This window comes from Rattus norvegicus, chromosome 12 (genome assembly GCF_036323735.1).
Source record: "Rattus norvegicus strain BN/NHsdMcwi chromosome 12, GRCr8, whole genome shotgun sequence".
In the NCBI taxonomy this organism is placed as follows: domain Eukaryota; kingdom Metazoa; phylum Chordata; class Mammalia; order Rodentia; family Muridae; genus Rattus; species Rattus norvegicus.
Window position 1 is genome coordinate 51,046,693 of NC_086030.1, and position 27,340 is coordinate 51,074,032.

A 27,340-nucleotide genomic window follows, 5' to 3' on the forward strand; every position below is an offset into this window, starting at 1 on the left:
CCTGGGCTCCAGTGTGAATGCTCTCCCTCCTGGGCTCCAGTGTGAATGCTCTCCTCTCCTGGGCTCCAGCGTGAATGCTCTCCCTCCTGGGCTCCAGTGTGAATGCTCTCCCCTCCTGGGCTCCAGCGTGAATGCTCTCCTCTCCTGGGCTCCAGTGCGAATGCTCTCCCTCCTGGGCTCCAGCGTGAGTGCTCTCCTCTCCTGGGTTCCAGTGTAAGTGCTCTCCCTCCTGGGCTCCAGTGTGAATGCTCTCCCCTCCTGGGCTCCAGTGTGAATGCTCTCCCTCCTGGGCTCCAGTGTGAGTGCTCTCCCTCCTGAGCTCCAGTGTGAGTGCTCTCCCCTCCTGGACTCCAGTGTGAATGCTCTCCCCTCCTGGGCTCCAGTGTGAATGCTCTCCCTCCTGAGCTCCAGTGTGAATGCTCTCCCCTCCTGGACTCCAGTGTGAATGCTCTCCCCTCCTGGGCTCCAGTGTGAGTGCTCTCCATCCTGGGCTCCAGTGTGAATGCTCTCCCTCCTGGGCTCCAGTGTGATGTGAGTACTCCCCTGTGAAGCAGCTCAGAGTTCAAATATCCTTAGCTAAGACTTCTCCCATCTCTCACTCTGGGCTCAGCACAGCAGCTTACAGCCACATAGGAATGTGTGGCTCCCTTGAGGCTCCCAGAAGCCAGCCCTCAGGGACAGCATCATGGCAGTAGCTATGGAGCCTCCCCAGCTCACCAGGGCAGGCCAGTCCCTCTAGAGAATCACTTGAGCACACATGCTCTGACCAAAGCGGCATTTGTGAGGTGATTTTACTTCCTTCAGAGATAAGAGTCTTCTAAAGAAGACTGGACCCTCTACCACAGAGTCTGCACGTCCTGCCCCCCCCCCCCCCCCCCGCGCGCCTTCCCTGGGTCACTGACTGAGCTGATGCTCCTCCCAGACCACTCCACCAGCTCACTGTTTCATGAATGGCTGGTGGGGCACCATGTAAGAAACACCATGTAAGGCCTCATAGTTTAAGAAAGTATGTTTTCTATGGTCAGCAGCCACCCCCCCATGCCTCAGTATCCCCAGTGTCACAGCTGCTCCAGCACAACAGCCCGGTGGACCCTTCAGAAAGAGGAGGCCACATTCTTATTCTAGAACACTGGGCAGAGCCCAGGACACTCCAGACTTCAGGCTCCAGGTCAGATCCCGGCCAGACTCCCGGAGTGCCATTCCTCACAGCCAGCACAGGCCAGCACTCTCAAAGCGACATAGGGAGCTACGGGTTCTACACATGCTTCATTCTTACGGCATGTGCTGCATGGAGCTGCAGGGTTAGTCTCTGATTTTCTCTAGAACCAGAAATGAAGCCTTTCCCACTGGTGTGTATGGTCTTTCTGCTTAATGCAGGAATACTCAATGTGACCTTTCTCAGTTCACGCTTGTTCATTACTTTGTGTATATGAGTGTTTTACCTGCATTTAGGTGCACCACATGTGTGCCTGGTGCACATGGAGGCCAGAAGCAGGCACTGCAGTCCCTGGGATGGAGGTATGTGTGGTTATGAACCACCATGTGAGGGCTGGGAACTGAACCTGAGTCCTCTGAAAGACTGACAAGTGCTCTTAACAGCCGAGCTGTTGATACAGCCCTTATTCGTGTGTGTGTGTGTGTGTGTGTGTGTGTGTATGTGTGTGTATGCAAGTGAGTGTGTTACTCTGTGTGTGTGTGTAAGTATGAGTATGTGTGAGAATGTGTGTGTGTGTGTGAGTGACTGTGTGAGTGTGGGTGTGAGTATGAGTATCTGTGAGAGTGTGTGTGTGTGTGTGAGAGAGAGAGACAGTGTGTGTGTGACTGTGTGAGTGAATGTGAGTGTGTGAGTATGAGTGTGTGTGAGTATGAGTGTGTGTGAGAATGTGTGTGTATGTGAGTGACTGTGTGAGTGTGGGTGTGAGTATGAGTATCTGTGAGTGTGTGTGTGTGTGTGTGACTGCGTGAGTGAATGTGAGTGTGTGAGAATGAGTGTGTGTGAGTGTGTGTGAGTGTATGCGAGTGTGTTACTGTGTGTGTATGAGTATCTGTGAGAGTGTGTGTGTGACTGTGTGAGTGAATGTGAGTGTGTGAGAATGAGTGTGTGTGAGTGTGAGTATGTGTGTAAATCAGGATGACTGTGGGACTCTTTCCACCATATTGGTTCTAAGACAGAGCTCCAGTAGTCAGACGTGGTGACAAGCACCTTTCCTGGTTGAGCCATGTTGCCAGTACCTGGACATGACTTAACCATCTTTCAGAATTTAAAATATGGAAATATTTCTATTTCCTTCAGATTTATCATGGGGGAAATGACAGATAGGAACGATTGTCCAAGGTATGTGGGGATACCTGGATATGTGTGTACACTTGAAAGGGCTGGCACAGTTGATGACGTGTGAACTGGTAACCTGTGCAGGTCACCCCACTCCCACCATCTGTGGAAAGTTTGGCTGTGCAGGGGCGCTGGGCCCACTGTCTGTCTCTGCAAATGCCCAGTGTAAAGCACAGCGTTGCCCAGGGCAGTCCCCACGGCACATCCGGATCTCCATACCTACCTTGTGCACCATGATTGGCCCCTCCCAGCCCAGCTCTGCAGCCACCATCCAACACCACACTCTTGTGAGCTCAGCGTGGGTGGGTCCCACTTGTGAGCTTGCTCACCCAGCATGACTTTAAAGCAGCTCTTCCCCTTCAAATAGCCAAGCCATGCTGGACACTGCAGTCAAGAGCCGAGCAGGAAGAGGGCAAGGGAAGCCTGCACTCCCTGGCTGGCTGGGAACACAGGGTCTTTAGTGAAAGCCACACCCCTCCTCCTGCAGCCCGGTGTTGCAGGTGGAAGCCCTGTGCCAGGTCGGTCCCCTAACACCTCCTAAACCACAGGCAAATGCCTGATGCCGCCTTCCAAGCTCAGCTCTGTTTTTCTTGTCAGGGTTTCAATGTCGATCTTCGTATATTTCCTTTCTATGTATGCTACTGCTACGAAAATCCCAAGAGCATTTACTGCTCAACAACAGCCATGCAGCTAGTATTAGGCAGAGACAGGGCTGGGCTGATCTATTCATTTCTTTTTCTTGTATGAAGAAACAAGGGTCCATACAGTTGGTGTGCACTGGCTTCCTCTCAGCAGCACCAGCATCCAGAGGGAAAGAGAAACTGTGTGTGAGTGTGTGTATGAATGTGTGTGTATTTTCCTGTGTATCTGTGTATGAGTTATGTGTGCATATGTGTGTTTATGTCTCTGTGCTTGTATAAATGTGAGTGTGAGCCTGTACGTATGTAAATGTGTGAGTCTGTGTGTGTATGAGTGTGTATTTGTGTGTGACTATGTCTTTGTGTGCATATGTATGTGTGAGTGTGTGTGTGTGTCTGTGTGTGTTCATATAAATGTGAATGTGAGTCTGTGTGTGTGTCTGTGGATGAGTATGAGTCTGTGTGTGTAAATGTGAGTGTGAGTCTCTGTGAGTCTGTGTGTGTGAGTCTGTGTGTGTGAGTATGTATAAATATGAGTGTAAGTCTGTGTGTATATGTGCATGTGTATATATGTGTGAATGTGAGTGTGAGTCTGTGTGTGTGAATGTGAGTGTGTGTGTGAGCACGTGTGAGAACAGGTGATGGTCCCAGGAACGGACTGTAGTGTCTTCTGTGCTATGGAATACTGAAGACAGACTACTTGAGAAGGTGAGGGGGGCCAACTTGATACCTGTCATTTAACAAACAGTCGAGCTCTGTGAAGGCCATCCACCTGTAACCTCTGATCTGTGAGCACAAGGACAGTGATTCTGTATTTCCCACAGGAATGCCCAGTCAGCCCACTGATAGAGCTCTTCCAAAAAATGCTGTCTCATCCAAGCCTCCACGGCTGCACTCACCAGAGTCCTCCCCTCCTTGTTTACTCAGCTAAGCTGCTTGCTGTGATGCTCACATTCTTGTTTCTGGGACCAAATGTCTGACAAAAGTGGCTGAATTACGAGAGGGAGAATTTATTCTGGAACAGTCTATCGGGATGGGGCCTGTGGTGACAAACGTGAGGTCACCAGTCATGTCGTGTCTGCAATCAGGAAGCACAGAGTAGACAGGAAGTGGGGCCAGACTCTGTGACCTCAAGGCCTACCCCTCCTTAAAGTTCTGCCCACCTACAACAACAGTGCCACCGCAGGTTTGGGGACCAGGAGCCCACAGGGCATAGGTTTCTTATTCAAACCACGAGGCGCTTCAGCTCGCTCTCACTGCTTAGCTGAGTGAGACTTAGTGTTGTAGGCTGTCATGGTGGCTCCAGTTTCATCTCTGTTAATAACTGCTGTCAGCCCTGGGCAACACTGGGAAGTTCTCGAAGGCAGCAAAGCCATCACATCAGAGATCTGAAGAGTCAGTAGATCGTCCTGACTGGAGCACATCCACAGTCGCACCCCACCCAAAGACGGGGGCCTGCCTCTGACCCCGGATGACCCTCAGCCTTTGAGGCTGCAGTGATTAAAAGCAGCTGCTCTGGCACCGGGACAGGGACCTTGCTCTGCTCTGTGACCCCCCCCCCAACACTGTGCTTTCCTCCCCTCCTCCGGTCCATGAGGGCTTAGCGTCTCCACTGCTTTTAAATTGCTTCTGTCTTTCAAATATGCCACGGAGCCAAGCCTGTTTCAAGGCTGAGCAGAAATCGCCAAGGCAATTACTAAGGAGAGCCCAGGGAGCTGCGTGTAAGACTGACAGAGCCTGCCCATGTCGGAAACGGAACAGGTGACACTGGAGGAATGCTGGGCTCTTCAGGAAAGATCTAGGGCAATACGTTCGGTACATTTTGAAAATAACTTTTCAAGCCAAAGAACTTTTTTTTCTCAATGAGAAGCCATTCCCCTGTTCTTAGATGCACTGTCCTAAGACATTTGAATTGACGGAGGTGTCGGCCTGCTTGGTAATGGGATATTTTCCCATCTAGTAGAAATACAAGTTCAGAAGAGGAAAATAAAGCCTTTGGAAAGATGAGCACGGAGGCCTTGTGCTTGGCTCCCTTCTTCCCCTCAACAACATGTGAGCATGTGGCTCCCAGCCCTAGACGGCCTGCCGTCACCCAACTTTGAGAGCCTTCACTAAAGGCCATATTTCAATTCTATGTCTGTGGTTCAGGTAGCTGGGGCCGTGGGCAACTCCCCGAGCCTTGGGTGCAGCCATGCTATGCGGGTTCAGGCACCTGTGGGTGGACAGACGAAGGCCTCAAAGGGACCATTGTTCTCCTCTTTAGCCAAAAGGAAGAGAAGACAGTTCTCAGTGGGGAGGAGGAGGCCAAACACAGATATTAGCTGCACACACATGCATTGTCTAGCCAGAAACGCCCAAGGGGCCGGTTACTGCTGCTACCTACTGCACAGTGAGATCGACGCTGAGTGTTTGTACCACGGGCTGAGCCAGAGGACCATCCCCACGCTTCCAAAGACAGCCAGGCACGCAGCCTTTCCCACTCTCCAACACTGACCCCGTGTCCTTTAAAGATGGCCTCTCTATATACAAGACCTCTGTAGTTCAAAGTCACCATTCATTGTAAACCTGCTTTTAATCTCTGGGGCTTAAAGCTCAACATTGAGCCAAAGCAAGAAGCAGCAGGCAGGAAGAAAAAAAAATACAAAAATACCCCCAAAGAAAAATGCAGGACAGCCACCTCAAAACTCGGCACTCTGAGCACCCTGGACATACACGCACACCCGCCTCCTTCCTTTTCAGTTCTCTCCATCTGAGCCTAGCTTCCTTTGGAAACGATGATTTTCCTGGTCTGTAGCAGGGACCATTTGAGCATGGCAGAGAACCTTTCCCATCTTTGGCTTTAACACATTATGAGAGCGCAGTACTGATGTGGGGTGAGGGGAGGCACAGTCCCAGTCGGTGAGTGTTCAGAGTGACTGTGATCTGGGCACTGTCCTGGGGAAAGTGGCCAAGCTCTCAGTGGGCTTCACAGTTGCACAGAGGACACAGACATTACTAATCAAACCCAGAGTGACCAGAAAGGACACACACAGGTCTAAGAGAAGAAAACAGAGTTAGGAAATCCACACAGAAGATGTGCTCACACCTAATGAAGTCTTTCCTGCAATAACCCCTCAGATTTCCTGTGTTCTCTGCCTGGTTGTGGTGTCCAAGGCAACAACAGGAGAGGCACGAAAGGAGGAAGCAATGGCCTCAAAGCAGATCAGTGTCTTGCTTTCTTTCTCCAACTCAGCTCCATGGAAAAAGGTGGTCTCCAGCCTCGAGTGAGACCTGGCAGTGAGGGCGACTGCTTTGGCCTCATCAGTCTAGACCAGAGAGTATTTTACCACACAGTGCCATCTGCCAGGCACCGCTGGGCACGGTTTGTCAGCCTGCGTCTGGTTTGGGCAGACGCATCACTGTTGCTTGATCTACCTGTGAGGCAGGAGGTGAGGATGCAGAGATCTGTACATGCCTGAGGAGGCCCTGATGTGAGGCCTGACAGTACTGGTGTAGGACACAGGAGCCCAGCAGAAGTGGTGGGATCTTTTCTCTTTCCTCAGGGCTGCCTGGAAATGACGTCTGACCCCACAGGGTCTCTTGGTTATCAGGGAGACCCTGAATCAGTTCTGCCTGGCACTTTACTGTGAACGTCACCACATCTGTGTACATCCATCGGAAGCAGGAAGAACATCTCCATATGTCCTATAACAGAGTGGGTGCCAACGGGGTGTCCCATGCCCGTGTCGGAGTGGAGCTGTTCACTCAAGTCCCATCACTGCCTGTGTGGTCTGGGTTTCCACCTGTGAGTGTTCCTGCCTTCGTCAAGTACAAAAGATTGATAGAAAAGGCCAAGCAATGCAGGGTGGAATACAGGGGACCCCATGACGGAAGGGGAAGAAATCAAATGCAAACTCAAGCCCACTGGAGCGCGCACATCACAGTGCAGGCCGGAAGCCTTGGAACCAAGCACGATGGTGTGGTACGGACAGTAAGGAAAAGCAGACGGCCAGCCTCACCTCCAGCCAACACCATTCTCTATGCCTAATGTGGAGGCAGGTGGGCTGGGGACATGGCTCAGTGGGAAAAACTCCTGCTGTACAAGTTATAGGGACCTCTGAGCATGGGGACTCAAATCCCCGGAGGCCACATCAAATGTAACTCCAGCACTTGGCGGGCAGCGTTGTGAACCAGCACAGCTCAGATGGTGCTTGAGATAAAAAGCCTTTGATTACAAAAAGAACTTATGCTATAGGAGCCCAGAAAAGCATGAAGAGGGGACCCTGAGAGCACTAGCTTACCATCACAATGGAGCAGCATACCCCCCCCCCCCCCACTTAGCAGGGTCGCCTGCACTTGCAGTTTAGCCTGCAGTTTAGTCCTGGCCTCGGCCTCTGCCTCGGGGAGCCCTTCCGCCCAGGCACCATCACATCTGCTATCAGTACCTTCCTCACTCAGAGTCCCAGACTCTGTAGCTGCAGCTGTACCAGGAGCCCAGGGAGCAAGTTCCACACAGCAAGCCTGGCTACACTTCAGTTATGGTGAAGATGTCTGGAAGCCTCCTCCCCGCAGGAAAGCTCAGCCAGGGTAAAGTTCTGACCAAGCACCACAGAGCCATTCTCATACTAAACTACACCCATGTCTGCACAGTCTTAACTTCCCTCTCAGTTTGTCCAGTGCCCAGAAACTGGACTCTGGGCTACAGCTCAGAACCTTGTGACTTGGTTGCATTTGTGTTATTTCTGCATTTCCTGGGGCTTTAGGGGTTCATACTCAAAGTCCTGCCATCGATGAGGACTGTGTGTGCCATGCTCCTGACTCGAGCAGGAGTGCTAATGAGTAATGCTGGCTGAGGACTGGCCTCACATGTGGATGTTAAGTGTTGAGGACCCCTCTCCATTCTTCTCCTTCCACATTGTTTTATTATTGTTATTAATATTATTGTTGTTATTATAAAAGGGTGTCACATGGGCTGAGGAGTGTCTCTACCCTCCTGTTATTGCACATTATATTAATTTCCAGGTTCTGAACCATTATTTCTGGAAATCAGACCCATTTGGTTAGGGCTTGGCTTCCTTTCCATGTGCTGTTGAGTTGGTCCTGGTGTTTTCTGGGACATTTGTAGCCAGAGCACGGACATCGGTTCATAGTTTCCTTGTAGCATCTGGGTTGTTCTGGTGTCTGAGTGAATCTGACTGTACACATGTGTTTGCCCAGACTCTTCTTTTATAGGTACATGGGTGCCTTTGAGAGCAGATGCTGTCTGCACCCATTGGGTAGCACTTTCAACACTGAAATCACCTGGCCTTGGAGCTGTAAGAGCTGGGCCCTGGTTCAGTCTCTTAAATACTTTCAGATCTACCCCGATGTTTTATTTCTACCTTAGTTCCATGGCGGCTTGTTCAAAGTTGAATTTTATAGGGAGAGACCATGGAATTTACTTATGGATTAGAAAGCGGGGGAGGGGAGGATAGGAAGGGGATGATCCTTTTGGTCTTCAGACACGGGCTCTGGGACAGCATAAGAACTAATATGAAGCCTAGGGGTGCAGTGGGGACCCCACAGGCTCGGACTCTTTCAAACTAGGGATCCTTGGAAAGCAGGCTGTTCTGTCTCTCCTCTCTTATCATGTTGAAATGAGAGGAGCTATGAGTGTCTGCAGGCATAAGAAACATTCCCTCCTGAGGGGAGGAGGATGTCACCTGCGCCTCACCTGAAATCCCTGTCTCTACCCCTCACTGGCCCCCAAATGCATATGGTGTGGGATGCTATTGTGTGTGTGGGGTGCTGTTGTATACAGGAGGTACATATGGTGTGGAGTGGTACTGTGTACAGGAGGTGGAAGGGTAACTGGCGTTGGGATACCAGGGATGCAGCTTTTGTGAGTTTCCATACTTGTTGGAATGGGTCCTTGGTATTGTAGCTGTCCAAGTCACCTGTGGCCCCTTAGGTGGTCCAGGTTCCCACAGAGACTTCCATGTTCTGTCGTCATGAAGAGACGTGTTAATGTGACATTAGAAGTCACTACCGCACATTCAGACAAGTGTCCAGAGCACAGTGAGACGGACAGCTGTGTGAGGTGCAGTGGTGGAGGCAAGGGGCAGGGAGGAACAGAGAAGGGCATGGCCATTATGGGCGTGGCCACCGAGGAGGGTGTGATTGCTGGGGAGGGCGTGGCCACTGAGGGAGCAGGGCCACAGAGAAGGGTGCTGTCACAGAAGTGGTGGCTGTTAAGGGCTTGGCTGCTGAGAGGGGTGTGTGTACCAGCTGAGAAAGGAGTGGCTACCAAGGAGGGCGTGGACATTAAGGGCAAGGTCATTGAGGAGGGCGTGGCTGTTGAGGGGGCGTGGCCACTGAGGCCCTTATTCAATGGGGGCAAGAATGGAAAATGAAACACATCTACCTGGACCAGATAAGACGATGGGCTCCCAAACTTGTGTTTTTTTCTTTGTGTGGTAAAATTACAGGAAGGTGTCTGTGTTTTCGTTTGGATGGACGGCAGGGGTTTATTTGTGGTTATTCATTTCTATCTTAAAAAATAACATGTGGCCACTGTAAAAGACACAGAAACACGCACGACAACCTGGAAATGATGAAAACTGTAACAAATACAGCCAGCGCCCCTCATCCTACTGTATATGTGCAGGGCAGCCCACCTTCCTGTGTGTGTACGTGTCTCACACACATGCACACTTCACTCACAATAAGGTGTATGATTCGGTATTCTACTCGTCTAGTATCCTAGCCTCAGATGTACACTTTACAAACTAGTACTGACTTTACAGAGGAAAAACCATGTGCTCGGACCTTTCTAATGTCTCCACAAAACTCAAAATGCAGACACACGGCCGACAGGGTTACCCCAGGCCTGGGGAAGGAGCCCAGGTGGGAGCTCAGCTACCGAAGGCAGTCCAAGAGCCACGGTGTTCCAGAGATGCTAAGGAGATGCTGCTCACTGAGCAGGGAACATAGGAGCTGCCAGCCCCGCCCCATTCCCTGCCCGGGATGCAGTGAGGAGCTTAAACTCCAAAGACATACTTGCTGTTTCTCTTTTTTCCCTTTTTGGTGTTTTGGAGACCGGGTTTCTCTGTGTGGCCTCAGCTGTCCTGAACTCACTTGTCACCAGCCTGGCCTTCAACTTAGAACTCAGAGATCTGCCTGTCTCTGTCTCCTGAGTGCTGGAATTAAAGGTGTGTGTCACCACCGAGGTTCAGAGACATTCTCTAATCGAGACTGTGGGAAAGCGGCATGGCTGCGCCTCTAGCTCAAGCAGCACCCTCATTTGGAGGTCAAATCAGACCTTTTCTTTTGCTTGTGTGGTTTTATTGAGGCATGTGAGGACGGGGAGGAGGTGGCATGTATGTTTTCAGTGGGCTGAGCTTCACTGATGGCTGCTTTGTCTTGGGCCGGCCTGGCTGTGGCTGCTCAGTTGCTATCAGAAGAGGTCCCACTGGACAGTTGTTCCCCATGCTTCTATAAGAGGATTCACGCAGCAGGTCCCATCTGGGTACCTGCATGCATTTATCAAGCTCCAGGCCTTGGTTTGAAACCTGGGCTGACATCTTGAATTTGCCCAAGAAGGGCCTCGCCTCTTGAGTGAAGTCTTAGTTCTAGGCGGCTGCCCAAGCCAGAACCTTGCCACTGCAGATAGTTCCTGCTCAAGAGACCAAATGGTCATCGCAAAGGCTGACGAGAGGCCCAGCACCCAGGCAGCAGGAGCGGTGGCCTGAGGGGCCTCCAAAGGCTTATAGGTTCAGGATACGATGACCTCAGAAGCATGTTTCTCACTCAGGTCCTCTGGAGCTCTCGGTGCAGGCTACGCGCCCCTTCCCTGCTCAGACCGTCTTGCCACCCTGGTGCACTTGTACATGCACTAGGATTTTGGTCTCTTGCTGCTGACTGTACTGAAGGTCGGTGAGTGGGCTGCCCGCCCTCGTTATCATTGGCCCAGTATCTGGCATAGAGCAGGGACTTAGGCTGAGCCACTGCCCCGTGGGGGGTGGGGGGTAAAGACAAGGGCGCAGTGCCTCATGTGCACAGTGGGAACAGCCTTGCCATGGGCTCTAGTCTCCAAGTCCCCGACACTGTGAGAGGTGGGCCCTGCCTGGCTCCCCCGCTCACCTTCCCTTCTGTGTCTCCTCTGCCAGCATGCTCTTCAGCCTGTGTTTCACTTTAAGGCATGGAATGCTGTGTGCTAGGGAGCAGCCTGGCATACATGCTGTGCAGTCTGCAGATGCAGCCTTGCCCGCCTCTGGTCTGACCTAGTTTCTGGGCATTCACGATTTAAACCTCAGAGGACATCCACGTTTCCATGTCATTGTAGGTGACCGCACTAACAACTCCTGCGATCACCACGGCACTGCCCAAGGCCAGAGCCAGGCCGGCCTGGGATGCCTAGCAACCACGGTGCCTGTTCATCATTTCCCACAAAAACAGACACTAGAAGATGACATTTATATGCTTCCCTATTTTCTCAAAACAAGTTACTAATTTTCATAACGAAGAACAGACTGGTGAGGGCTAGAGACGGTGTTGACCCTCGCTCTGACGCCAGCACGCTTGACCCCTTGCTGCGGCTCCAGCACGGCTGTACACAAGTCTGTTTCACGTGTGCAACGAACATTGGTGGGACAGGAGATCTGGACCAGGTGGCCACTCCATTCCCTTCTTACCTTGATGCTACATTGTTCAGTGGTTATTCTGTTTGTCAAGTAAGAGCCCCTCTGTAAGTAACATGGGCACCCCAACAAGTGCCTACATGTGGAGCCAGGCAAAGTGGCCGTGGGACCAGAGACACTGAGACAAAAACAGAGGTTCTGCCCAGAACCAACACTGACTGGCATGGGCCAGTCCCAGCCACTGAGGACTCTGGACTGCTGGTGTTATGGAGCGCTGGTCTCTGGGTGTAATAGGGCTAGTATTGTCTTCATCAGAGACTACAGTGTCACAGGATGAGTTCTGCTGATGCCCCCTCATGGAAGGAAGGCCACTAATCCCTCCTGAAACTCCAGCCATTCGCTCTCTTCCCCTATAGCTGCAAGCAATCCTGCTCGCTGCACCTGACTTGGGAGAAATATGACACTGTCCCCTGCAGTACCTAGCTGAAGTGGGACGTTTGGGTGATAGAGCTATGCCCTCGTAAGTGTCCCCAGTCCCCATGTTCTGTAAGGCAGCCTGATAAACTCCTTGAATCACCCATCTGGACTTGGGTGGAATATGTCTGTTCCTGGTGCCCTATCTGGGTTAAATAGGAGAAACGCAACATTTGGTCACCACTGGCGACTTGGGTACTTGCAAACACCCCCTTGTGGTTTCTTTTTGAAGGAAGTGTTTGGAGGAAACGTGCGAGCTAATCCAGCATGGTAATAAAAACCGCCAGCAGCTCATTCCTTTCCCACTCTGTAGAAAGCTGCTTCTGTCCCCAGCCCTGATATCTGGGAGGCTAACCCTCTTGACTTCAGCCCTCCAACACACAGATCTGTACAGATTCTGTCAATCAGCTGCAGCACAAACTCTGTTTACTGTTTACAGCCTCTGTTTAAGTTGGCTGTCATGTTACCTGCACAGCCATGCTTACAGTCGCTGCCACATCCTGCTTGGGGAACCCACATCTCAAAGGAGGTCCTTCCCAGCTCCAGGGATTAAGGAGAGAGACTGCCCACGCATGGCAGACACTTGGCTGTCTATTTAAGGGACCAAGCACGGTTTCTTCAACTATTTCCTGTTCCAAAATCTCCCATCAAAACCCACCCGAAACGGAACAAGGATGAACTAGACACATCCTCCTACCTGGAGTAGTAAGACTCCACCCCCAGGGCCTCCCGGACACTGGCGATGTGCTGCTCCAGTGTAGAGCTGGTTGCTATGGGCAACGCTGCACTGCTGCCAGCTTGGAAATCACTGGAACTTTCCACCGAATTATCACCCAAGTAATGTTCGTGAAACTTCAGGATTCCTGCAACAAGGCAGACATAGCAAGGTCATGAACGGTTGGACAGCAGGAGAGGGGAACATGGGTGATGTGTGGCTTCTTTGGCGGGCATGCTGGGATTCTGAGGTTTCAGGCTTCCTGAACTGGAGCCATGCCTGCTTACTGCACACCATCAAGACACAGGCAAGCTTCTGATGACACAGCTTGGGTGTGGATCGCTTTCTGTGCACTTTTAGAATGGTGCTCTGGGGAGCCCTGCTTCCATGATCCGCATGCAAGTGTCCAGGTCAAACCCTTGCAAGGACTGAAATCTTGAACAAAACTGGAACTAGCCAAGTGGAAGCTGTCATCAAAGACATCTCACTTCACAAGAGCAGACCAGAATAGGCACACATACATTCTAAAATAAAGCCTACTGGTCAATGGCCACTAATGGTTTTAAGGGAGGGGAAAAGTGGCCCACAGTGGCTTCCTGGCAATAAGCTCGGGTTGTGTCCTCATATGGCAGTGAGGTGTGCTGGTCCTCTCGCTGGATCACAGCCCTGGCAAGAGCTTCAGTCTCATTAACAGCAGAGAGAGCAAAAGGGCACAACAGCCGCCTCCTTACACAGGTCTCACTGTCACGTGACTGGGCATGCCAACTGTCAGACATGTCCCCGACAATGCAGCCGCCACAGAGCAGGTGTGACATTTGCCAGCTGCCAACCCTGTCTGCATGGGCGTTTGCCTCTCTTGAGAGCAGGGGTGCAGACGTTGCTCAGGAAAATTGCAACTTAAACCCAGCACAGAAAGGTGTGGCAGAAGATTGAGGGTGCTGCTTGCAGGGAGCCTGGGTGAGCTCAGCTGTGAGGGGAAGATGCTCCTGCTGACGCAGAGCAGGTACAGAAGCCACACCTCACATGGACGCCTTTACTGGGGACAGAGAGAGAGAGGCTTGTCACATTTCTCTGGCAGCTGAACTTTTTACAGATAAGTGAGAAGCCCATTTTTCAAGATTCCCAATTATGAGACCAGCTTCTCCAGTCAATAAACTCTAATTGGATCTGGTGGTGTCCCCGGCACGGGGAAGTCATCAGCATTTTACTATGCACAAAATATGGCCCCACAGCCAATTAGTAGTTTTGTATCCAGGGAAACTGTTACATCCTGCATGCTTAGTGCTGACTTAACCAAAGACGATTTTCACTTCTAAAACAGACTTTTTTTTGACAGAACTACTACTAATAAAAACAAAAACAAAAACAAAACCCAAAGCAACAATAACAACAAAAACAACAAAACCTAATTGAAATCTGTTAAACTCAGAAATTCAACCTTACGATTTACTTATATCATCATCGCTTCGGTACGGAACGTTATCAGGGGTCACAATGATCAAATCACTTGCAGCTGGTGAGCATATCTGCTGCTACCTCACCCTTCTCTTGGGCTCCCATGCTGGACGTGTTCTCTTCCAATGACAAGGAGTCACACCTCCTTGGGTTGTTTTATTAGTACGATGCCCCACCCCGGAATATCCACTGCAGATAAGGTTTTCCTTCATCTGACCTGCGTGACGCCCCTCAGCACCCCCTCAGCCCCGCACTTCCTGCGCTTCAACAGAGACCTTACCTGCTCCAGGGGCAAGCAGCCAGCTGTAGAGGTAGCCGGCGGCCAGGGAGTAGTACAGCACCAGTCCCCGCTGGGCATTAACCATCTCTAAGATCTGATCGATGGTGATGGGTGAGTAGGGGTCGGAGTCCTGTTGTCCAGTCTGTCTTTCCACCAGCAGGTCAGCAAATGCTCTTGTCCGGCCCCTTTCTGCTACTGCCAGGGCTTCATCATGATGGCCTAGGAGACAGAGGGAGGGGTGTGCTCATTCAGGAAGCAGGTGAGCATCCACCGGATATGGAGGAGACTCGGGGCCTCTGTGCCAGCCGTGGTAGAACTTGGGGTCTACTGCTGCAGGTCCATTCCCGGAAAGAGGGATTCTGATAACTCACTGATTCAGTGAGGTCCTGACCGTGGAGATGTTCAGGTGTTATTGAATGGGAGGCGTCTTTGCTGCCGTTAGAGCTGAGAGTCCGTGGCACTCTGTGCTTCTGTTGCCCCCCTGGGCAAAGGGCTGAAGCCTCTGAGTTCCCTGTAGATCTTAGGCTGCTTCTTCCCCAAGCTTCCCTGCAGCCCTTCAGTCTGCACACCAGCCCTGCCTCATCTTAGGGCTGTGAATGCCTGTTCCTGCTGCCTGCTGCCTGGACACTGAAACACGAGGGACGCACTGCAGAGGACAGACTTTAGGGCACACACCAACATGGAAATGCTGCCAGAGCAAGGGCTGAGGAGACAAGGCTGAGGCTGGGAGCCCAAGACAACTCCAGTGGCTCCAGAGGCTTCACCCCTCCCCCCCCCAAGTTGTTCAGGCAGCCTTACAAAAGACAGGGTTTATGCACACAGAGACACACACACAGACACACGCACACACACACAGACACATACACATACACACATGCATGTACACACACAGAGACACACGCACGCACACACACACACGCACACACACACACGCACACACACACACAGACACACACGCATGCGCGCACACACACAGAGACACACACACGCACGCACACATGCATGAATGCACACACACACACACACACACGCACGCACACACGCCAGCTGCTCTTACCTAGGCTGACGAGCACCCGCTGCAGGGCCTGGTAGGATGACGTCTGCAGGTCAAACAGGGAGAGCTTGTAGTCTGTGCTCAGCTGTGCTTCGTGCCGAATCGTTTCAAACAAGGCCGATGCTCTGTAAAGCTACGAGGGACAGAGACTGTCACCCAAATGTCCACAACCAGTGCCCAGCGGTTCATAGGTGCAAGACAGCTCTTGCTCATGCCCGGGCGCACAACCTGAAATCGCCTTTTAAAGGGGTCAGAAGGACGACTGCCAGGCAGGTACGCCCTGTGGATCTGAAGAGATCAGTAGACTTAGCACCAGTTAACTAGGAGTTTACATGACCCATCTTTGACGGAAGAGGGAATATAAAAGATTAGGACTTGAGCTTTGAAGGACATCTTAAAACCAATTATCAACACAAACAGCAACTAGTTTTGACTGAAATCCTCTACTTCTGTCACCAGACAAGAGTAACTGCCCCCACCCCCACCCCGGGCCTTGGGTACACTGGAGATGGGCCAGGCTGGGCAGTGAGATTATAGGTGGCCCAGTGTCACAGAGCTCAAACACGGCCCTCAAGACCGAGCTTTCCTTATCTCCATGGGGCTGGTTTCAGTCAAATGGGCACCTTGAGGACCAGAGATCTGACATTTCCCTGGGAGACCTGGTCCCCGAAGCTCCACATTTATACAGGCTGGCAGCACAGTGCCAGGACCCCGGAGCGCAAGAGCGGATGGAGATGCTCCTGACTCTGCCACTCAGCTGTCCTGTCGGACTCTGGCCAGGACACGGAGCCTGTTCCTTCTCTGTGGCTAGCGCTGTCCTCTGTCTTCCTGAGGAGCTCAAGGAACAACTCAGGGAGCAGCAGTACTTTCAAAACTGTAGACTGCTGTGTGATATAAACTTTGGCTCTTGTGCATAGGAAACAACATTAATCCTTTTCATTGCCTTTAATACCTTTTAAAAGAGGATTTGAAATTTTTATTGGTGTGAGTGGGTGTCTACTCACACGCGTGTCTGCAGGTGATTGTGGTGGCCAGAGGAGGCTGTTGGGTACCCTAAAGAGGAGTTATAGGCAGTTATGAGCTGCCCAGTGTGGGTGCTGGGAAATGAACTCAGATCCTCTCAACTCAGGGCTCAGCACCCAACACCCCAGCACGCTGCAGAACAGACCCAGTCCGCCCCACTGGAGACCGGCCTCACTCCCCTCATGGAGGGACACGGTCCCTCTGCTCTCAGTGATCACTCAAACGGCCAAGGGCTGAGTTTGAAGCAGACATCTCCTGTCCGCCCACAGCCAGTGTGACAGCACTCCTCTTCGGCAGTGGGGACTTTCTGTGAGGAAGGGGGAGAAGTCACACCCTCTGCCCTAACTGGAGACCCCCACGGACCCCCACGGACGGTTAAGCCCAATAGGCACACACCCTGGTCTTACATCTCCACTGAAGAAGGAACGTGGTTTTATGTTAACCATGGCAACAGTGCACAACATGAGACTCTCAGAAATCATGGCGAGCTCTACCCTGTGGATGCCGAGAGCCTTGGCATCTCTCCAGCTACACGGGCTGGGACTCTGGGCGCATTAGCCTAGTAGACCGGCCAGCACCTCTGAGAGCTCCGCAGCTGCTGGTGGGTGCTCGGGGCTCCTGGGACAGAGCTCTGCGTACCTGGTGCTGAGCCTCCTCCAGGTTCCCGCTGGCCCAAAGGGAGAGGCCGAGCCCATGGCGAATTTTCGCTTCATCTTCTCTCCGACCTAGTTGCTCAGCTAACCTTAAACCTGAAAGCAGACAGGGAGCCGTAAGGAGAGGGACAGGGACCGACCAGCGATTTCACTTCTGATGCACGCATGTAAGGAAGGCTGCAGGGAATGCCAAACCGGCCCTGGGGAGAGGACACTTCCAATGTTACAGGAAGTGAGGAGATGCCGCAGCAGGAGCCCTGGTCATGGCTGTTGGCAGTGGGTGGGTTGGTAGGGCAGGGAGAAGCAGGAAAACCAATGTACCCTTAACCTGGCTGCCCTTGCAGATGCAATGTGCTTAGCTCTGCAAATGAAAAGTCCTGGCTGATACATTGATATCCACGGCTTCTCTGCCTGGGAAAAGCCTTTCCTGACAGCCAGGCACAGAGGCTAAGACAACATGACATTCTACCTCACCCCGCACTTCCAGGCAGTGCTGATGAGAGGCTCATGAGTGTCTCTTCAAAGCAGAACGGTGCCCGGCCGGACCCTGCTCCTGTGACTGAAGCTGCCGACACACTCTGGGTCCCATCTGTGATGTGCCTCAGCGGGGTTGCAATGCAAGTGCTACTGTGAGCTGGGAGGCTGAATGGCTGCCCTCATTTTCCATGGTCTCCACATGGGCACCTGCGGTGGGTCACTCACTCACAGCACGCTATGGGTTTTCAGGGCACCAGCCACCTCCAGGGCTTTGTGGGGCTAAGGCTGACAGTCGCAGTTCACCATTATCGGTCACTACGCTGGTCTCTGACACTCTGCCTGCATTCTAGTGTTCTCCACACACAAGCCACCATATGGCTCCCACAGCTCAACAATGCATGCAAGCTGGGGCTCCTCTCTCATCTAGGTCAGGGCAGGATGCCAGCCAGAGTCAAGCACTCTGGGCCTGTGTGATTCCTGAGTTTTAAAGGCCCTGAGTCGGCTGAGCGGCTGCTGTGAGTGAGTAGTGCTGCTCTAGGGTGAGCTTCCTAACTTCAAAACACATGGCTCAGAAAGAGCATTCCGAGCGTGAATCATGCCAGTGGGCAACAGGAGAATCTGTAAATAATTCACATGAGAGGCAGTGGTCCTTGGGAGAACCAGGATGGCTTTCAAAGGGCCCACCGCACTGACCCTACAGTGCAGATGTCTGGCAAGTCCTCGGTCTGGGTCAGAAGTATGATTTTTTTTTTTTGGACAACCCCATTGGGAGACAAACTCTATGAGAGAGGGGCCTTGCTTGGTTCCGAGTGTATCCCCAGCAAGAAAGGTGTCCATGGGCCACTGGGAAGGTGCACTTGAACTGCCATCTGGGAGCCTGCATGTTCCATTTCACCTGGCCAGCTCTCCTGTGTGGTGGTGAAACCCTGGGAGTCTCTGGATTGAGTGACTTCCTTTGCTGGTTTCCGGAGTGAGAAGAGCTGGGTGAAAAGCCCTGTGTCTTGACATCACCTGGGAGCTCTTCAGACTCAGACCCACAAGCGTTCCATTGCACAGGACAGGCAAGGTAAAGTTGGGGTGACTTCTAGCTGACCTGCCCCTCTGCTGCAGGCCTGCAGGACCCCCTGCCAGGCGCTTGGAGAGTGCCATCAGGTGCTCTACGGTGTGCTGGGCCTGCTCAGAATACACTAGAGGGACCTGGTTAGGCTCATAAATCTTCTCCAACACTATGGGGAGTTTACAAAGATGAGTTTTTAGAACTTTATGAGACTTATCACAAAAGACAATTAAAAACAAACTGCAGAGTTTTCCACAAATAGAGAATTCTGTGACAGTATCCCAGCAGAGCCAGCTGCCATGGTATTTCAGAGGGGAATTAACAGTAAGGCCCCTTTTGCAAACCCTGCATGCTGGGTCACACACATGGCTGGTTCAGCCGAAAGCCACCCCTAGGTACTGGAACGTTACAATACTAGAATTACAGCAAAGCCAGGGGCCGTAGGAACCACAGAGGGATGGGAAAGTGGCTCCAGCTTCAGAACTTCTCCACTGCCAGCCTGTAGCTGCTGTCTACCCAGTCTCCTGCTTCCCAGCCCGGGGACGTCTCTGGGGCTAGAGAACAGGAGGGTATAGCTGCCCTAACCCTGCAGTTTCTGTGAGGTCTGAAACGACTTCACATAGGGACTGAGCTCCCTCTGCAATGAACTAGAGAGTCAGGGTCAAACCGCTGTACTTCTCCAAGCCTTAGTGACATAGATGCAAAAATGGGGACACATGAACAGTTCCTGGGCTGGGGGTTCAGCTCAGTGTAAAGGATATGCCTAGTGTGTGAAAAGAGCTAACATGTGCTTCTCAAGACTGCCAAAGAAAGATAAAAAAGAAAGCAGGAGGTAGCAAAGAGGGCATGTCAGAGTTCTGCTGTGAGAACTAAAATCTGGCCTCAGGGGCTACAGGTAGAAGCCCTTACAAAGGCATTTGAGCCTCAATCTTGGAGCCCAGTCCTTCACCAGTGAGCGCACCTACCTCCCACCCTCTCCTGTATACAGTGACCCTGTGCACCTCTGAGAGCTTCAAGATCAGGGACACCCCAGTATGGAGGAGAGAGGCAACCCCTTTGCCGTGAGATTCTAGCTCATGTAGGAAGGCGCTATTGGCCTCAGGTAATCAACAGAGTCTGCAGCAGCGGAAGGAGAGGTGCCCGATTTCCAGGCTGGCTCCTGGACATCAGTTTGTGCACTGTCAGAGCAAACACCGGAAGAAGCCTGGCTGGCCCCCAGGTAGAGACACTGGCCTAGCGGCTGCTGCGCCTGAGCTGAGACCCATAGGCCGTGATGCTTAGGTATTTCCTGGAAGGTCATCATGGTCTGGATCCTCCTGATTTTATGCCCTCACGTCTAATGATCCGACTAGCGAGGATGTGTCATGTGACCAGCTGCTGCTCTGACAACCAAAAGGCTATCAGCTATTCCGGCAGCGGGCTGGGGGCAGGTACCAGAACCGAGAGACGGGGAGGAAGCTCCAGAGAGCTGGGGCAGGAAGGGGAAACACCTTAAAACTGTGCAGGGACACCTGGTGAGGGTGGCCTGGACTGTGAGACCCTCACTCTATATATAGCGCTGGCTGAGTCTCCCCTGGCAGAGCCTTTAGCCTACCTTCCTGTAAGTACATGACTGCCTGCGAATAGTTCTGCAAGGCGTGGTGAGTCCTGCCCAGGCTGCTGTAGGACAGAGTCTTGGCCACCAAGTCATTCATCTGCGCCGCGATGCTTAGGTGCTGCTCCTGATAGACCACAGCCCTCTCAAAAGTGCCCAGGGACTCATAGGTGAGACCCAGGTTCCCGTAGGCTCGGCCCTGGCATGTGGGATTGTCTGTCTCCTCTGCAATCTGCAGATCGAGCTGGTGGTACTGCAGGGCTGTGTCGTACTCTCCCATCTGCTGGTAGACACCCCCCAGGCCGCAAGCCGCGTCGCTTTCCAAGGCTCTGTCCTTCATGTCTCTGGCGATGTTCAGCTGGCGTTCAAGGCAGGAGATGGCTTGTTCGTAATTCCCTAATTGGCTATGGAGACTTCCCAGCTCTCCGTAGGCCTGAGCTTTATTGGAGGCCTCCCCGAGCTCATGGGCCACCACGAGCCTCTTCTCGAAACACACAAGGGCCTGCTGCAAGCTCCCCGTCGCCCTGCAGGGATGCAGACAGAGAAGCAGTGAGATCACTCTGTGCAGGTGCAGACATTCTAAAGCCCCTGAGAAAATGAAAAGCATTCGTCACTGTCACTTACTATAGAGGCTCTTAACTCCTTCTCTAGCTAAAAATCTATCACGCGCCCTTAGAGTGAGATGCAGAGGAATTTCATAATCTGGAAAGCAATTCAAAAGTCATCCCTTAGTGACCTTCCCAGGAGCTTGCAATTCAATGGGACGCGCACCCCCCGAGGAAACATAAAATATATTAACAGACACGATGATAGCGGGGTCCAGGACTCGGGCCTCCCAGCCTCCACTCCTGCTTAGACCGTGCTTTTGAAATCACTTTACAGGAGCTATAAATCGCTCACCCTGAGTTTCTTGGAGCAGTCTGTGGGTGACGATTAGTCTGACCTCTTCCTCCCCTCCAGGAGTCCTGATCCCCTGCCCCTGAGGGAGGCCCTGTCTTGGGTCTCCCCTGCCTTGCTGGGGGGGGGGGGGCAATCCCTTGGCCGGCACAGCCTTTGGTGTGTGCTGCTCAGAGACAATTAGAGCAGGAGGAGCACGTCTTTTTGTGGCAGATGGAGCCTGTTGTCTGGGCATGCAGACCTCATCGCCTGAGCCTCGGTTTCCCCGTTCCACAGCAGACGGACATGTGCTTAGTACAGCAATGTCATGCCGCTTGGACAGTTACACGGGTGCCCAGCCTGGGTGAGGACTGGTGCACAGGACCTGTCCCTCTGTTACCAGATGGGGCTGAGTAACCAGTGGCTAACGAATGCTCTGCTAATGGACATTCACAAAATGTGGAGGCTCTCACGGAGCAGATCCACCCAGCTTCCCGTGTCTGTGAACTCCATCCTCTTGGTCACACGTGTACTACATGTGAGGGCTGAGCCCTGGGTTGACTCTTGGGTGTAACTCAGGCACAAACCTGCCCTTTCTGGGCTGTGGTGTGTATTTCATACATGATGGCAACACGGTCACCCACTTAAGTCGATGAACGGTTGAAAAGCCAAGTGTGAGAGGGACGGGAACAGACCGCTCTGTAGCTTAGCTGCCTTCCTGCTGTGGCCTCGCCGTGTAAGTACGTCTAGCCCTGTTCCCTGGCCACCGTACCTGTGTCCGTTTCCTAGGCCCCGGTAGGCCTTGGCTTGGTCTTGCATGCGGTTCAGACTCTGGGCGACGGACAGGTACTGCTCGTAGTACTTGATGGCTTCCTCGTAGTCCCCCAGGGCCTCGTAGCAGTCCCCCAGGTTGCCGTAGGCCCGGCCCCTGTCCAGCACGGACTCGTTCCCACTGAGCTGCTGCAGCATGGCCAGCTGCTGCTCAAAGTAGCCGATGGCGTCCTCCACCACGTTCATGTTCATCTTCGTGATGCCCATGTTGCCGTACACCTGCGCTTCCAGGCTCGGCTCTTTCAGCTTCCGCCCCAGCTCCAGCTGCTCCTGGTAACACTTGAACGCCATTGTGTATTTTCCGAGGGCCATGTAGACGGCCGCCAGGTGCCCATGGGCCCGGCACTCCCCCGGCAGGTCGCTCAGTTCCTGATAGACCTCCAGCTCCTGCGTGTGATAGCCCAAGGCCTTGTCATACTTCTGGACCATGCGGTACGCGGTGCCCAGGGCCGCGTAGGCACTGGCCTCCAGCCTTCTGTCTTTCACGTGGTGAGATAGGCCCAACTGCTGCTCGTAGAACTTTATTGCGCCGTTCACATCCTTTTTGCAGACAAATATATCGCCCAGGTTCCCCAGGGCTCGGAACTTTGCCTGGGAATTGTCCAGCGACTGGGCTAGGGACAGAAGGTACTTCTGACACTCCTCTGCTTTGGTGAAGTTCAGCAGAGCCTTGAAGGCCAGGCCCAAGTTGCAGTAGGCTTTTGCTTGGCTCAGTTTGTCGTGGAGGTCTTTGGCCAGAGCCAGATCCTGCTCATAGTACTTCACGGCCTCCTGGTAGTTTCCAAGGCAGTAGTGGGCGTAGCCGAGGTTGTGGCAGACCTTCCCTTCTCCCTCCATGTCCTGGAGGTCCGGAGCGAGGCGGAGGTACTGCTCGTAGTAGGGTGCAGCCTGGACGTACTCTCCTCTGGAGCAGTGGAAGTTCCCCAGGTTGCTGAGGGCCCGGGCCTCGCTCTGGATGTCTCTCAGCTCCCGGGCAATGTTCAAGTGGTTCTGGTAGTGCTGCAGGGCCCGGTCGTGGGCTCCCAGGGCCTGGTAGGCGACAGCCAGGTTCCCGTGAGTGGAAGCCTGGGAGGCACGGTCGTTCACTTCCATGGAGATCTGCAGCTCTTGACGGTGGTACTTGACAGCCTGGTCGTACATGCCCAGGGCGTTGTAGGCATTGCCCATATTTCCGTAGGCACGGCCTTGGGCCGCGTAGTCGCTCAGCTCTTGAGCAATGCACAGGTGGGTCTTGTGGAGCTTCAGGGCTGTGTCATAATCGCCTTTCATCTGGTGGATGATCCCTGGAACGACGGGGAAGAGAACAAATTAGAGAAAGTGCGACTTATAGCTCAATCTAAGGTGCGTGCAGCCCTGAGTCAAAGGCTTTAGACTGAAGGTGGGCGGGGCTAAACGCTGGGCTGCAGAGGGAGGGTCTGGGGGTGGGCAGGGCCTGGGGTGGGCGGGGTCAAGCGCCATCGGGGCTGCAGAAGGAGGATGGCTTACCACATTTCAAACCACCAGGGAAACCCAACAGATTTGATGACAAAAATGAGAATGTTTTACAGATAAACACACGAAATTAAAGGGCAAACAACACACTAGGAAATATGTGAAAACATTCGAAAAATCGTAGCAGCTGCTGTGAAAAATCGTTGTAAAAATTCACTGTTGGCTTAAAAAGAAAAAATTGATCCCAATTTACTCAGATAGGCGAAGAATAATAAATGTCAGCAGACAACTCAGCTGAAGAAACACAGAGAGGAATGGGGGGCCCTAGTTTCCTTTAATAATCAATGAAATGCAAATTAAACCAACCCTGAGGAACCATTTTACCCACACTAAATTAGCAGATAAAAAAACTTTGAGCGCCCCCCCATCCTGATGAGGTTATCCTGAAACGGGTGAGCACACCAGCTGTTGTGTAAACGTGGAAGCCACGACGTGGGTTGTGACATGCAATTGGATGGGTTCTGCTTGGACCCTCACTCCTGTGCTGGACAGACAAACTGGCCATGTGCATGCCAGGAGTCAAGAGCTCTGACCCCACAGGACAAGTGACATTCCTGGGGTTGTGTCCAGTTATGGAGCTGGGAATGTCACAGGCTTTCTCTCTGAGGGGGACACAGTTTCCAGAGCCTGGCAGGGTTGGAGAACTGACTTCCCAGGAAGAAATGCCTCTTTGACGTGGTGGGCCCTTTAACGGTGGGGACATGAGACGCTGTGGTTAAAGCCAGTCCTCCTAAACTGCCTTCAGGTGTCATGGTTTCAGCCATCCTTGTACAACATGAATCATATACTTCCTTTCTCCTTAGAATCTGGCCCACCCAGGATTGCCGTGCCCAGCCTGCTCCCACCCCCCTCCTAACAACACCTTTGCACTCAGTGATCCCAGAGCAGTCTCTGGTGTCTACTGCAACTTCTTAGAGGCCTATATGATCACTTGCTGGGTGGGATATAAGAAAAGAAAGACTGAAAGGCCTTCTCGGAGAAGGCTGCCAAGCCCAGGATGCCTCCGTGTGGCTCCCCCTACAGGCCAAATACAAGGCCTTGTTACCGCTGCCCTCCTATGGTGACAGCTGAAACCCATTTCCCAAGAACCCCAGCCTCAGGGAAACATCAGAGTTCTGTTGTTTCATCTCAGTTGAGTGCCCTGGAGATAGACAGACAGACAGACCTGTAATGCATCTGAGCTTTTACTTTCTTGTTTTTGTTTTAAAACCAAAAGCCCTTGCCACCCAACTCCCTTTAAAAAATAATAAAGTCGAATTATAATAATTTCAGAGACACGGAGTGCTGGCCATAGTGGTACATGCCTGTAATCCCAGCACCCACCAGGTATAGGCAGGAGGGTTCTGAGTTCGAGGTCAGCCTGGGCAACATAAGACTATCTCAAGAACAGAGAGAGAGAGAGGAGAGAGGAGAGAGGAGAGAGGAGAGAGGAGAGAGGAGAGAGGAGAGAGAGGAGAGAGGAGAGAGGAGAGAGGAGAGAGGAGAGAGGAGAGAGGAGAGAGGAGAGAGAGAGAGAGAGAGAGAGAGAGAGATATCCACTAAGAAACATGTGTGTCTTGCTTTGTGAATAACACCCAAGATGTCCTGGCCAGTGCACAAGGCAGCAGCAGGGGAGTCTCTTTCTCTTACTCTGGCCTAAGGCTCTGGGCTGAGAGCAGGGAGCAGTCAGGATGAAAATGGCCGCCCCAGGTTGCAATGATTTGTGAGGGAAGCTGCCTGCTGGTTATAGCAAACCGATCTGGTCTCCAGACAGCTGCTGTTGCTTCCTTAGCTTCCACCCGCCCACAAAGAACCAGAGGAGGGCTTTCAAGATTACAGCTTCCACACACTGAGAAGGGCAGGGAGGCCGGCCTCGCTGAGCTGGCCTCTCCCTCCGCGTGTCTCCCTTGGCGGGTTCAGGCTGCTGCCAGCCTGGGGTGTTCTGTGGGGACAGTGTGGTCTCTTGGCAGCTGTTCTCTTTGTTGAAGCGACATAAAAGCTGCTGGAGAGCAGCACAGAATGGCTGCGCTCACGCTGAGGGGCTAATGTGCGGCTCCTCCTGCCCTTTCCCGGATGCCACTCAGATGAGGATGTACAGAGGGGATGTCGGCAGGGGTGCCCTCTGTGACAACAGGCTGCGGGGAGGGGATTAAATGAGGATTAGTGGGGCAGACAGATCTCACAAAGCTGAGTCCTCACCAGGGCTGTGGGAGAGGACACGTGGTTAGGATGTATACACGGGCTCCGTGGGTCTCCACCTATGGGCTTTCTGTGTGGGAATACTAAGGTCTACTTCAAAGGCTGGGGCGAGGACCACGACGCATGCGCACTCCACGCGGCCAGCTCGGTGGGACTGGGACAGACCAGAGAGTATTTCCCCTAAAATGGCACCCACACCAGTTGAGCAGGGAGCTCTGGCAGCTTCTCATTTGAGCTCTCTGGGGGCAGGGCCTCGTTCTTACGCACGCAACGCACAGTGCCCGATCATGCTTCTTATTGATTACCGCCAGTGCCCGGGTGGGCTTTTAGAACCGACCTACCCTCTCCTCTGCTTTCAAGCAGACTAGAGTTCAGCAGTCTTCATAGGGAACACGGGGTCTGGCGGCCAGAAAAGACACATCCCTGCCCCAGGCTCACTTTGTGTAGATTGTGAGTCTCAGGGAGGAGAGAGGGGCGGCCAACAGAATTCATGAACCCCTGTCCCATGTACTAGCCTACCCGCCTCCCTCCAGACAGAGTGTGACTTGGCAAGGCTGAGTAAGGTTCTCCTCTGTGGGACTGTTCATGGCTGACACACACAGTGTCCCACCTGTTTGACATATCCTAGGAGTTGGGGGGACTTCGGGGTGTTTATGCAAGTAGAGGAAACAAGATGAGGAAAACCGGGCCATCAGCACGGGGACACAGAGTCCTTCCACGGTTCTCCTAACAGTTAAATAATAAAGAGAGACTGGCACTGTTGGATCAGGAGACTCTTCAGAGTCACCAAGGCCTGATGCAGGTCTAAGCACATTTTTCCATCTGGGGATCTCTGTAGAGGAAGCGACCAACCAGTCACTAGACTCTCCGGTTACCAGGTGTCATTCCTACCCGAGGACACTGCATGCAGACTACACACAGGATAACAGTACTGTGTCCTACGTTAGCTCACGGTCGTGACCTCTGCATGTACAGGCTGGCACACACCTTGTCTGTGGTTGGAGGGGACGTGGGTGAGGATGTGGTGACAGGCCTAGTCAGTAAACAGATGGCTCAACTCAAAGGCGTGAGAGCGGGTGCTAGAACTGGCCACATCCTTGTAGGTAACTCTCCGTTGTTTTCACCAAAGCTGCACAGCAAAGTATATTTTCAGACGAGGGATAACTCCAGAATTGTTCATCACATGACTTTATCAGCTGCAAGTGTCTTACGGAGAGGCAGGCTTTCTCAGAAACTGCCTCGGCCGGGTTCGTCAATGCTGCAAAGCCGCCTGAGGCTCGCGTGCTCAGGGCTTGGATGCTGTCGAGTGAGATCGGATCCTGGTGTTAGCCTCATCAGAGGGATAATACACCACGGAGTTCACAGGTGAAGGAGGACCCTGGGGACAGGCCTCTGAAGCAGATGTCTCGTCCTGGATCCCTCCTGTCTCTCAGTGCTGTGAGCCCACCGAGAGCTGAGCACGCCTGCTGTTGCGGCATTCTGTCCTTACTGCAAGCCCCCAGTGATGGAGTCGGCTGGCTGTGGATTGTCGGAATCTGCAGCTAGGAGCCAGGACCTGAACGTCTAAGTCACTTTCTTGGGCACTGTTGTATCATGATGACGAAAAGCTAAAAGT

At 52.7% G+C, this 27,340-nt stretch overlaps 1 protein-coding gene across 5 annotated transcripts in view; it reads right to left on the bottom strand.

Moving 5' to 3' along the window:
• Ttc28 (tetratricopeptide repeat domain 28) overlaps window positions 1–27,340 on the bottom strand; it is a 440,646-nt gene that overhangs the window by 43,877 nt on the left and 369,429 nt on the right. For all 5 annotated transcript variants that reach the window (XM_063271797.1, XM_063271796.1, XM_006249584.5 and 2 more), the window contains 6 exons: window positions 21,998–23,339; window positions 20,350–20,873; window positions 17,208–17,317; window positions 15,549–15,678; window positions 14,492–14,710; window positions 12,739–12,904 (listed from right to left, as the gene is read on the bottom strand). In XM_063271797.1, coding sequence (XP_063127867.1) covers window positions 12,739–12,904; window positions 14,492–14,710; window positions 15,549–15,678; window positions 17,208–17,317; window positions 20,350–20,873; window positions 21,998–23,339 — 2,491 coding nt within the window. The remainder of the gene's footprint in view (window positions 1–12,738; window positions 12,905–14,491; window positions 14,711–15,548; window positions 15,679–17,207; window positions 17,318–20,349; window positions 20,874–21,997; window positions 23,340–27,340) is intronic.